Source organism: Mercenaria mercenaria, chromosome 11, assembly GCF_021730395.1.
Source record: "Mercenaria mercenaria strain notata chromosome 11, MADL_Memer_1, whole genome shotgun sequence".
NCBI lineage: Eukaryota > Metazoa > Mollusca > Bivalvia > Venerida > Veneridae > Mercenaria > Mercenaria mercenaria.
Genome location: NC_069371.1, coordinates 20,231,959 through 20,243,990, shown reverse-complemented (window position 1 = coordinate 20,243,990; position 12,032 = coordinate 20,231,959). Strand labels below are relative to the sequence as shown.

Genomic DNA, 12,032 nt, shown 5'->3' with positions numbered 1-12,032 from the left:
CTTGAGACAAAAATTACGCTTCTGTGATAACAGGTTAATATTAACAGAATGTGTTTTACAAAAAAACTCTTGTCCAATGATTCTGCAATAAACACAGATTACTTTCATCTTTTGCTGATGTTTGCTCATCAATAGAAAGCATGTTGAGCTAATCCAGTTTTCATACAGATATGCTGTATGGTCGTGGTGTAGTTGAACAGACTCCATTCACAATGATTCAAGACCATCAACACAACAACTGCCAACGCCTGCTTGTGACAGCCCCTCTTGGATTGACACAGAGTTACCTACATAAATTGTTCAACTTGATACCTGGTCTGGAATATTGTGATCTCAATGAACAAACTGGTGAGTTATACTAATTTTATGCTTTTCAGCAAAATATTTGAATTTGTATATGTTTTTATGTGAATTATCGAAATATAAGAGTGAAATATATTTATATAGAGTATAAATGTGTAAATTTAGCAGAAACATTAAATGGAAAGAAAATTTGTTTGTTTACATGTAAGATCAAAATATCTTTCACTCATGAACACCGTATCTTGTATTTTCACTTTTATGCCACTTATGAAAATATTGCATCTTGTAAAAGATTTTTTAATCTTTCACTGAAACAAACAAATTTCCTCTATATGTCAGTGGAATAAAACGGTATTTTCACTGTTTCAAAGCAGTGAAAATATCATTTGTATATTTCACTAGTAGGGAACTGCTTTTGAGTGCGAAAGAAAATGAATTAGAAATTTTTGGCAAGATTCCATTAAAGATATACATTTTGTAGATTTATAGAAAGCTTACAAAAACATAAAAATATATGCTGCCCTAAAATAAATGTAGAAGAAATCAGGAAACTTTATAGAATTGTTTGTCAATTTTTCAGCATAGATATCATGACTGTGATTCTGGTAAAATGGGTACAGTTTGGGTAAAACCATTGAAAACCATAAAATAAAAAGGGAAGTTTGTTTGACATGTGAGATAAAAGTATATTTCACTTGTGAGCACCATAAGTTACATTTTCACTTGTGGCTTTGCCTCTGATGAAAATATTCATATGGTGTTCAGTCAGTGAAATATAGTTTGATCACATACAAAAACAAACAAATGAGCCGTGCCATGAGAAAACCAACATAGTCGCTTTGTGACCAGCATGGATCCAGACCAGCCTGCGCATCCGTGCAGTCTGATCAGGATCCATGCTGTTTGCTTTCAAAGCCTATAGCTATTAGAGAAACCGTTAGCGAACAGCATGGATCCTGACCAGACTGCGTGGATGCGCAGGCTGGTCTGGATCCATGCTGGTCGCAAAGCCACTATGTTGGTTTTCTCATGGCACGGCTCAAATATCCTTTATACATGTATACGATAGATTTGATTTTTCCCAGACAATAATATTGATATACATAGAGCAGTTTTGTTTATATTTGTTTGTAAATATGTTTGGATTCATTTTTCTTCCTCCTGAAAAGTTGCTGTTACTTGTAGAGAATAAATTCTAGCACAAAATCTAGGTCACCTGCTTAAGATAGCTTGCGATCATTAGTATTACTGATGTATTATTAGAAGAAGAAAAAACCAGCCTTATACCCATTTGAAACTGACCCAATATTTTATAGGTCTTGCCTACGTAAGATATCAAACTCCTCAGTGTGCAGCCTATGCTCGAGAGAAGTTGGATGGGTTTGAATACCCAATTGGAAGTCGTTTGTTGGTGAGATTCACAGAGGGTTCAAATCAAAGTAATCAAGATATGAGGCAAGGCTTTGATCAAATGTAAGTTTAAGAAGCATCTTTTTTGTTTAAAGTTATTGCTACCTTTTGTGTCTATTTTCCTTAAGTAATTTGAGGAACTGAAACCAGAGAACAATTTATTTTGCATTCAAGACCTACTTTGAACTACAGTCCATAGTTAAAAGCATACTAACAGCCCTGACTGCTTGTTAATTGTTAAAAGATCAACTTTTAAGAGTTTTAGTCATTGTACCATTTTTTTCTGGCTTTTCTTTCATTGTAACGGGGACTGGCTTCAAAAGGAAGAATATTGTAATTGCACAGTCCATCTGCATATAAGTTAGTTTGTCTGTTCGTGTGTCAATTGAAAATAGTTATGTCCATATCCTAATCCACCCAGGAAGAGCTCTCCTTTTTGGATGCATGGTCTCTTACTAGTACAGGGGTGATAAAATTCCAAATTAACCCAGAAATCTGGATCTGAAGATTGAGATCAATGTAAATCTGTTGAATTTTTGTGGTGGTGGGGGAGGGGAGGAAGGGAGGGTGTCCATAATACCAATTGAATGGCTGTCACTTGGTTGAAGATGACTAAAAACCTGGAAGTTAATTTCTTGCACACCGGACTGGCGTTTCCGGTGATTTTACCCATGCCGGCAAAACCCATCTGGCACCCCCCATGCCAGATGACTCTCGTGCTGTTAATAACAACTAGTGGTTCATGCAGTGATAATATATTGTTTATGTAAAAATACGAAAAAAGCAGGTACCTTGATAGTTTCTCTCCGTTCCTTATAGTATATTTCTCGATTCAAAATACGTTAGTTTACCATAAGAACATAACGTTACGCTACAAATGATAAAACTTAAGTGGAACTTTTGTTATTGTGCATAACGCAAAACATCATGACGTCACTTTTGCTTACGGACGTTAATTTCCGCGCTGTACTATAACAAAGAGTGCTACAAAGAAAATATTACTACCTATGCAAGAAAAATAATCTGCCAGAATAAAATGCTAACATGTAGACGATATGCAAGAAAAAATATCAGTCATGTGTTTACGATTTGGATTGTGCTCTCGGGACGGATATTTCTATCCGATTTGTAAACACATGACAGATATAATTAGGACAACATTCATGTAGTGTTATCTTCCTGCTGCCCCACCCTGCTAGTAAAATCTCTTGTTCTGAGTTGCCCCCAATTACTTAGTGTGTTTTTATCTTGACCAGGCCGGAAGGTTACCGAGGTGTTGGCGGGCCTGAACCTCTAATGGATAGCAGTTCAGTACAGCATCAGGTTGGTATACACATTAGTGTTTACAATTTGTTATTCAGAATCATTGAAGTTCTATTCTAGAATTCTTTAAAATGCTTCTGTTATAGGAGGTCTCAAGTAATCAAAACTTGTGCGTTTTTGTGATGAAATTTCTGGTAAAGGTTTTAGAACCAGAACTTTGCTATAGTATAGCGATTTTCCATTTTAATGTCATAAATTAAATTCACAATATCACCAAACCCTAGAAAATGTTGAGAAATAGGAAGACTTCTATTCTGTTTGTAAAGTTTGGATGTTTCCCGTGACTGGCTGCTAAACACAGTTTGGAATGCCTTTGTTATTTACTTGAAATCTTTTAGGCTGCCAAAGTACTTGAGCAAGCTGGTATCAATCCTGACCTGGTCCTTCAGATGAACCAGCACGTACAGTCACAGCAAATGGACAACAAATTGGAACGTGTTACCTACTGTAACCTTAAACTGCCCCTGCCAAAGCCCCTTGTCCCGGAGGACGCCCCTGTAGCTGAACGTCTGTTTATAGTTTGTCAGCCAGCAGCAGTGCCAGAGAGGATATTGAGAGATGCTTTCAGCAGATTTGGCAACTTGATAGAGGTCTATTTACTGTCTGGTAGGTTTTCTTTTGTGCCCATAAAATTTTAAGATTTTTTATTTACTTCTGTCTGTCCATCTGTCAGTCCCAATTTGTGTTTCATGCAAATCTCAAAAAGCATTTCATCTAGAGCCATCAGACCTCACAGTATTGTTGTTATTCAGCATGTGAAGTTTCACATCTGGTATATTAATGTTGTACAGCCAGACCAGAGTTAAGGCCCTTGACTTAGTCAAAAATATACATAGAGTGACAGGAGTAGGGGTACAAGCATCCCATGGACATATTTTGTACACATCTCTTTGTTTTTCATAACAAACAGCTTAAGCTGAACTTTTTATGTTTTCAAAATATGCTGTGTTTTAGATGATATTATAAAAATACAGAATAAATAAACTCAATTGAAGAAGACAGACTAAATGATTTAATGTGAAATTGTTTTAGGTTGTTTGCCTGAAGATACCTTATTTTGGCCAAAATGGCGACATGTTTGTTTGTTAGCTCACCTGAGCAATGCTCAGGTGAGTTTTTCTGATCGCTCAATGTCCGGCGTCTGTCTGTCGTCTGTCTGTCAACATTTAGCTTGTGTATGCGATAGAGGCTGTATTTTTCAACTGATCTTCATGAAAATTGGTCAGAATGATTACCTTGATGAAATCTAGGCCGAGTTCGAAAATGGGTCATCTCGGGTCAAAAACTAGGTCACTAGGTCAAATCAAAGAAAAACCTTGTGTATGCGATAGAGGCTGTATTTTTCAATTGATCTTTATGAATATTGGTCAGAATGATTGCCTTGATGAAATCTAGGCCGAGTTCGAAAATGGTCATCTCGGGTCAAAAACTAGGTCACTAGGTCGAATCAAAGAAAAACCTTTTGTATGCGATAGAGGCAGTATTTTTCAATTAATCTTCATGAAAATTGGTCAGAATGATAAACTTGATGAAATCTAGGCCGAGTTCGAAAATGGGTCATCTTGGGTCAAAAACTAGGTCACTAGGTCAAATCAAAGAAAAACCTTGTGTATGCGATAGAGGCTGTATTTTTCAATTCTTCTTCATGAATATTAGTCAGAATGATAACCTTGATGAAATCTAGGCTGAGTTCGAAAATGGGTCATCTCGGGTCAAAAACTAGGTCACTAGGTCAAATCAAAGAAAAACCTTGTGTATGCGATAGAGGCTGTATTTTTCAATTGATCTTCATGAATATTTGTCAGAATGATTGCCTTGATGATATCTAGGCCGAGTTTGAAAATGGGTCATCTCGGGTCAAAAACTAGGTCACTAGGTCAAATCAAAGAAAAACCTTGTGTATGCGATAGAGGCGATATTTTTCAATTGATCTTCATGAATTTTGGTCAGAATGATTACCTTGATGAAATCTAGGCCGAGTTTGAAAATGGGTCATCTCTGGTCAAAAACTAGGTCACTAGGTCAAATCAAGGAAAAACCTTGTGTATGCGATAGAGAATGTATTTTTCAATTGATCTTCATGAATTTTGATCAGAATAATTACCTTGAAAAAATTTAGACCAAGTTCGAAAATGGGTCATCTGGGGTCAGAAACTAGGTCAAATCAAAGAAAAACCTTGTGTATGCAATAGAGGCTGTATTTTTCAACTGATCTTCATGAAATTTAGCCAGAATGATTACCTTGATAACATCTAGGCCGAGTTCGAAAATGGGTCATTTGGGGTCAAAAACTAGGTCACTAGGTCAAGTCGAAGAAAAACATTGTGTATGCAATAGAGGATGTTTTTAGCTCACCTGAGCAATGCTCAGGTGAGTTTTTCTGATCGCTCGATGTCCGGCGTCCATCGTCCGTCGTCTGTCGTCCGTCGTCCGTTGTCTGTCAACATTTAGCTTGTGTATGCGATAGAGGCTGTATATTTCAATTAATCTTCATGAATATTGGTCAGAATGATAACCTTGATGAAATCTAGGCCGAGTTCGAAAATGGGTCATCTCGGGTCAAAAACTAGGTCACTAGGTCAAATCAAAGAAAAACCTTGTGTATACGATAGAGGCTGTATTCTTCATTTAATCTTCATGAATATTGGTCAGAATGATAACCTTGATGAAATCTAGGCTGAGTTCGAAAATGGGTCATCTCGGGTCAAAAACTAGGTCACTAGGTCAAATCAAAGAAAAACCTTGTGTATGCGATAGAGGTGGTATTTTTCAATTAATCTTCATGAATATTGGTCAGAATGATAACCTTGATGAAATCTAGGCCGAGTTCGAAAATGGGTCATCTCGGATCAAAAACTAGGTCACTAGGCCAAATCAAAGAAAAACCTTGTGTATGCGATAGAGGCTGTATTTTTCAATTCTTCTTCATGAATATTGGTCAGAATGATAACCTTGATGAAATCTAGGCCGAGTTCGAAATGGGTCATCTCGGGTCAAAAACTAGGTCACTAGGTCAAATCAAAGAAAAACCTTGTGTATGCGATAGAGGCTGTATTTTTCAATTGATCTTCATGAATTTTGGTCAGAATGATTGCCTTGATGAAATCTAGGCCGAGTTCGAAAATGGGTCATCTGGGTCAAAAACTAGGTCACTAGGTCAAATCAAAGAAAAACCTTGTGTATGCGATAGAGGCGGGTATTTTTCAATTGATCTTCATGAATTTTGGTCAGAATGATATTACCTTGATGAAATCTAGGCCGAGTTCGAAAATGGGTCATCTGGGGTCAAAAACTAGGTCACTAGGTCATATCACGTAAAAACCTTGTGTATGCGATAGAGGCTGTATTTTTCAATTGATCTTCATGAATTTTGGTCAGAATGATTGACTTGATGAAATTTAGACCAAGTTCGAAAATGGGTCATCTGGGGTCAAAAACTAGGTCACTAGGTCAAATCAAAGAAAAACCTTGTGTATGCAATAGAGGCTGTATTTTTCAACTGATCTTCATGAAATTTAGCCAGAATGATTACCTTGATAAAATCTAGGCTGATTTCGAAAATGGGTCATCTGGGGTCAAGAACTAGGTCACTAGGTCAAATCGAAGAAAAATTTTGTGTATGCAATAGAGGATGTATTTTTCAATTGATCTTCATGAAATTTGGTCAGAGTGATTGCCTTGATGAAAACTAGGTCGGTTTTGAATATGGGTTATCTGAGGGCAAAAACTAGGTCACTAGGTCAAATTAAAGAAAAATCTTGTGTATGCGATAGAGACTGTTTTTTTCAGTTGATATTTATGAAATTTGGTCAGGTTGATTGCCTTAATGAAATCTAGGTCGAATTTGAATTTGGGTCATCTGAGGTCAAAAACTAGGTCACTTGGTCAAATCAAAGAAAAAACTTCTGTATGTGATAGAGGCTGTATTTTTCAGTTGATCTTCATGAATTTTGGTCAGAATGATTGCCTTGATAAAATCTAAGTCGAGTTTGAACATGGGTCATCTAGGGTCAAAAACTAGGTCATATCTAAGGAAATGCTTGTTTTATTGCAAGAGACCAATTTTTTGGTCCAATCTTAATGAAAATTGGTCAGAATATTTGTTTCCATGAAATCACTAGGTCAAACATGTTTTACACTGTTATGGAGTGTTTCTTAGGTGAGCGACCTAGGGCCATCTTGGCCCTCTTGTTTTCAATTGATCTTCATAAAATTTGGTCAGAGCGATTGCCTTGATGAAATCTAGGTCGATTTTGAATATGGATTATCTGAGGTCAAAAACTAGGTCACCAGGTCAAATTAAATGCGATAGAGACTGTTTTTAGCTCATCTGATTTTTATGCCCCCGAAGGGAGGCATATAGTTTTTGACCCTCTGTCAGTCTGTCGGTCTGTCCGCAATTTTCGTGTCCGGTCCATATCTTTGTCATCGATGGATGGATTTTCAAATAACTTGGCATGAATGTGTACCACAGTAAGACGATGTGTCGCGCGCAAGACCCAGGTCCGTAGCTCAAAGGTCAAGGTCACACTTAGACATGCAAGGATAGTGCATTGATGGGCGTGTCCGGTCCATATCTTTGTCATCGATGGATGGATTTTCAAATAACTTGGCATGAATGTGTACCACAGTAAGACGACGTGTCACGTGCAAGACCCAGGTCCGTAGCTCAAAGGTCAAGGTCACACTTAGACATTAAAGGATAGTGCATTGATGGGCGTGTCCGGTCCATATCTTTGTCATCCATGGATGTATTTTCAAATAACTTGGCATGAATGTGTACCACAGTAAGACGACGTGTCGCGCGCAAGACCCAGGTCCGTAGCTCAGAGGTCAAGATCACACTTAGACGTTAAAGGTCATTTTTCATGATAGTGCATTGATGGGCGTGTCCGGTCCATATCTTTGTCATTCATGTATGGATGTTAAAATAACTACGCATGAATGTGTGACACAGTAAGACGACGTGTCGCGCGCAAGACCCAGCTCCGTAGGTCAAAGGTCCTAAACTCTAACATCGGCCATAACTATTCATTCAAAGTGCCATCGGGGGCATGTGTCATCCTATGGAGACAGCTCTTGTTTGAAAAAAAAATGATGAGTTATTGTCATCACTTGAGCGGTTGTCGGCGTCGGCGTCTGCGTTGGCGTTGCCTGGTTAAGTTTTATGTTTAGGTCAGCTTTTCTCCTGAACTATCAAAGCTATTGCTTTGAAACTTGGAATACTTGTTCACCATCATAAGCTGACCCTGTATAGCAAGAAACATAACTCCATCTTGCTTTTTGCAAGATTTATGGCCCCTTTTGTACTTAGAAAATATCAGATTTCTTGGTTAAGTTTTATGTTTAGGTAAACTTTTCTCCCAAACTATCAAAGCTATTGCTTTGAAACTTGGAATACTTGTTCACCATCATAAGCAGACCCTGTACATCAAGAAACATAACTCCATCTTGCTTTTTGCAAGATTTATTGCCCCTTTTGGACTTAGAAAATCAGTTTTCTTGGTTAAGTTTTATGTTTAGGGCAGCTTTTATCCTAAACTATCAAAGCTATTGCTTTAAAACTTGCAACACTTGTTCACCATCATAAGTTGACCCTATACAGCAAGAAACATAACTCCATCCTGCTTTTTGCAAGATTTATGGCCCCTTTTGGACTTAGAAAATATCAGATTTCTTGGTTAAGTTTTATGTTTAGGTCAACTTTTTCTCTTAAACTATCAAAGCTATTGCTTTGAAACTTGCAACACTTGTTCACCATCATAAGCAGACCCTGTACATCAAGAAACATAACTCCATCTTGCTTTTTGCAAGATTTATTGCCCCTTTTGGACTTAGAAAATCAGTTTTCTTGGTTAAGTTTTATGTTTAGGTCAGCTTTTATCCTAAACTATCAAAGCTATTGCTTTAAAACTTGCAACACTTGTTCACCATCATAAGTTGACCCTATACAGCAAGAAACATAACTCTATCCTGCTTTTTGCAAGAATGATGGCCCTTTTTAGACTTAGAAAATCATGGGTAGGACAATATTTCTATTACACCCAAAAAATCAGATGAGCGTCAGCACCCGCAAGGCGGTGCTCTTGTTTTCAATTGATTTTTATGAAATTTGGTCAGGATGATTGCCTTAAGGAAATCTAGGTCGAATTTGAATATGGGTCATCTGAGGTCAAAAACTAGGTCACTTGGTCAAATCAAAGAAAAAACTTCTGTATGTGATAGAGGCTGTATTTTTCAGTTGATCTTCATGATATTTGGTCAGAATGATTACCTTGATAAAATCTAGGTCGAGTTTGAACATGGGTCATCTAGGGTCAAAAACTAGGTCATATCTAAGAAAATGCTTGTTTTATCGCAAGAGACCAATTTTTTGGTCCAATCTTAATGAAAATTGGTCAGAATATTTGTTTCCATGAAATCACTAGGTCAAACATGTTTTACACTGTTATGGAGTGCTTCTTAGTTGAGCGACCTAGGGCCATCTTGGCCCTCTTGTTTCACAATTTGAAAATAAAGAAAGTCATATTTTCATTTGTTTAATGAGGTTTTATTTTGTGAAAATTCACAAAGTCTGCAAAAAATAGAAAATAGTTCCCTTTGAAAAATCATGATTCATAGTATTTATTTGTTCCCTTACCTGTACAATGGATATAAGTATGTCTCCCACCTGTTGTGCATGTTTCAGTTCATTAATTTTCAGCCGAGTGATTTTTATAGTACTTTGGCTACTTCTCTTATATTATTGAAACATTACAGGAGTGATCAGTTCCAATCCTAATTGTGTATATTTTCAAAAAAGTTATCCCTTTATGGAATATTCTGGTTCCTTGATTTTCAGTTTATTTGTCAAATTTTGTTATCTTTTGGCAACTTCTCTTACACCATTGGCGAGGTTTTCACCAAACCTGACAGGCATTATTAGTGTTAAGCATAGTTATGCATATCATCGGCCAGTTCCAGTTCAGTAGTTTTCAGCAGAGTCAAGGCCTTTTTTTTTTTTTTGTTGTATTTTACACTACTTGACATATACAGTTTTGCGGAATTTCGCCAAACACAAGAATTCAGCAGAGTTCTGACCTGTTATTATCAAATTTTATATCTGTGCTACTTCTCCTTTATGGCTGATTGGAATTCTACCAAACTGCACAGGAGTGATCAGTGCCAAGCCAAGTAAATTATTGGAATGTATTGGTTCAGTGATTTTCAATAAAGATATGGCCCTTAGTTTGTGTCATTTACAATGTCTGCTTGTTAAGTTTTGGGAGAAATATGTTTTTCATGAAAAACAATCTCTAGTGTGCTTAAAATCTGACAAGATAATTTTATGTATTGTAGGAAGAAATTTTGGTTATGCCAAATACGCAACCAAAGACTCTGCTGCCATGGCAATAGAGAAGCTGCATGGACAATGTGTTGCTGGGCAACGACTGAAGGTACTAGAGGCAGAACCTCAGAAAAACCCCACTGACGAAGATGGACACAAGAGACAGAGAGTAGAATCTTTGAATTAAAGGTAAATATTGATTGATGTAACTGATAAAGCAAATTACATTGTTTTTATTGTTATACCACATATATAGCACACTTTCCATGCATACACATGTTGAAAGTACTTTACAGTAGACATTAACAATAATAAAAATGAATACATGTCTAAAACTTCTATAATATAAAACCAGAAAAGGTAAAGGGATTAAGATACAGAAGTGTATTGGTATCTTCCTTACCTAAATTGGGAGCGAGTTCCAATAACTTGTAGCAGTGTGAACAATACTCGGGTTGCCATAAAATTGTTTAGATTCATGTCCATTTTTGACGACACATATCTGTTTACTGAAGAAAACACAGTTGATCATTTCCAATACTAAACTAAAAGGAAATACGGAGTTAAAGATCTTTCAAGCAGTGTTGGAGTAGGATCAGTAAATGCAGATTAGAATTGTTGGGCTAAATTAAAGTTAGATAACTGATATGAATTATAAAATGTGATCATGGTCAATCAAGAGATTGTCTGTTTTCCATTTTTGTACTGCCCAAAATTGTCAAAAAAAAAAACACTTTCAATGATTAAAAATCTTTGCAGCACTGTATATACACTAGTTTTAGCAAGCACTAACATATATTCTTTGCATTTTCACATGTAACTTTATGAAGATTTCTGATTATCTAGTTGAATCTCTAACCTTCACCTATTCATGGCTCATAACTTCTGCTCAACAAATGCTCATTGTAACAATTCTGCTGAAAAGTTACCTGCTGTTTGCATAGATTTTTCACCATCTCTGTACATGAAAGTAATAACTGACATTGTACTGTTGTTAGAAAAAGCCCTCACCTATCAATGTAAATGGGCAGGTTCACAGACAGGTATATGTGACACAGTTTAATAAATGATCAACAGTTACTATACATGCATGTTGATGACTTGTGACAGGGTATTGTGAAGTTTGGAAGGACGTTTTTGATTAGAAGTATGTTGTATGAAGACTGACCAGGCTTTCCAGACCATAATAGCATTTCAGAAATATTTAGTTGGTTACAGAGCAATGGATTCTACCAATAATAATAAAACCAATAATAATAAAACATGAAAAGTCATATTAAAAACAGATCAAGATATATATTGCTATACCGGTGCCCATATGACAGAAACCTTTGATCATGTGACTTGAGATAGGATGTGTGACTTACTGTTCACAAATGAAATAATGAATTTGGTCTACCAGTCTGAGTGGTTAAGGTCACTGACTTGGAATTTCTCGTCCCCACCAGTGTGGGTTCGAAAGCTTTCTTGGGGTGTAGAATTCTGTATTTGAAGAATCCATCAGCTGACAAATGGAAAGTCAGTGGTTCTACCAAGGCACCTGCCCGTGCCTATAACATTGTAACATTTCCTCCACTGTCAGAATCTGGAAAAGTTACCATATCACCTAAATTGTGTCGGTGTGACACTCAGCCCAACAAAAACAAAAATGAAATAACAGATTTATAGG

At 36.7% G+C, this 12,032-nt stretch overlaps 1 protein-coding gene across 4 annotated transcripts in view; it reads left to right on the top strand.

Annotated features, from left to right (window-relative positions):
- Positions 1–12,032, top strand: part of LOC123531592 (RNA-binding protein 45-like) — a 43,574-nt gene that overhangs the window by 13,872 nt on the left and 17,670 nt on the right. For all 4 annotated transcript variants that reach the window (XR_006682455.2, XR_006682454.2, XM_045312693.2 and 1 more), the window contains exons 7-11: positions 169–348; positions 1,620–1,776; positions 2,970–3,036; positions 3,375–3,642; positions 10,375–10,552. Coding sequence is in view for 2 of the 4 variants with exons in the window: in XM_045312693.2 (XP_045168628.1) it covers positions 169–348; positions 1,620–1,776; positions 2,970–3,036; positions 3,375–3,642; positions 10,375–10,550 (848 nt within the window). In the remaining 2 variants the exon portion in view is untranslated. The remainder of the gene's footprint in view (positions 1–168; positions 349–1,619; positions 1,777–2,969; positions 3,037–3,374; positions 3,643–10,374; positions 10,553–12,032) is intronic.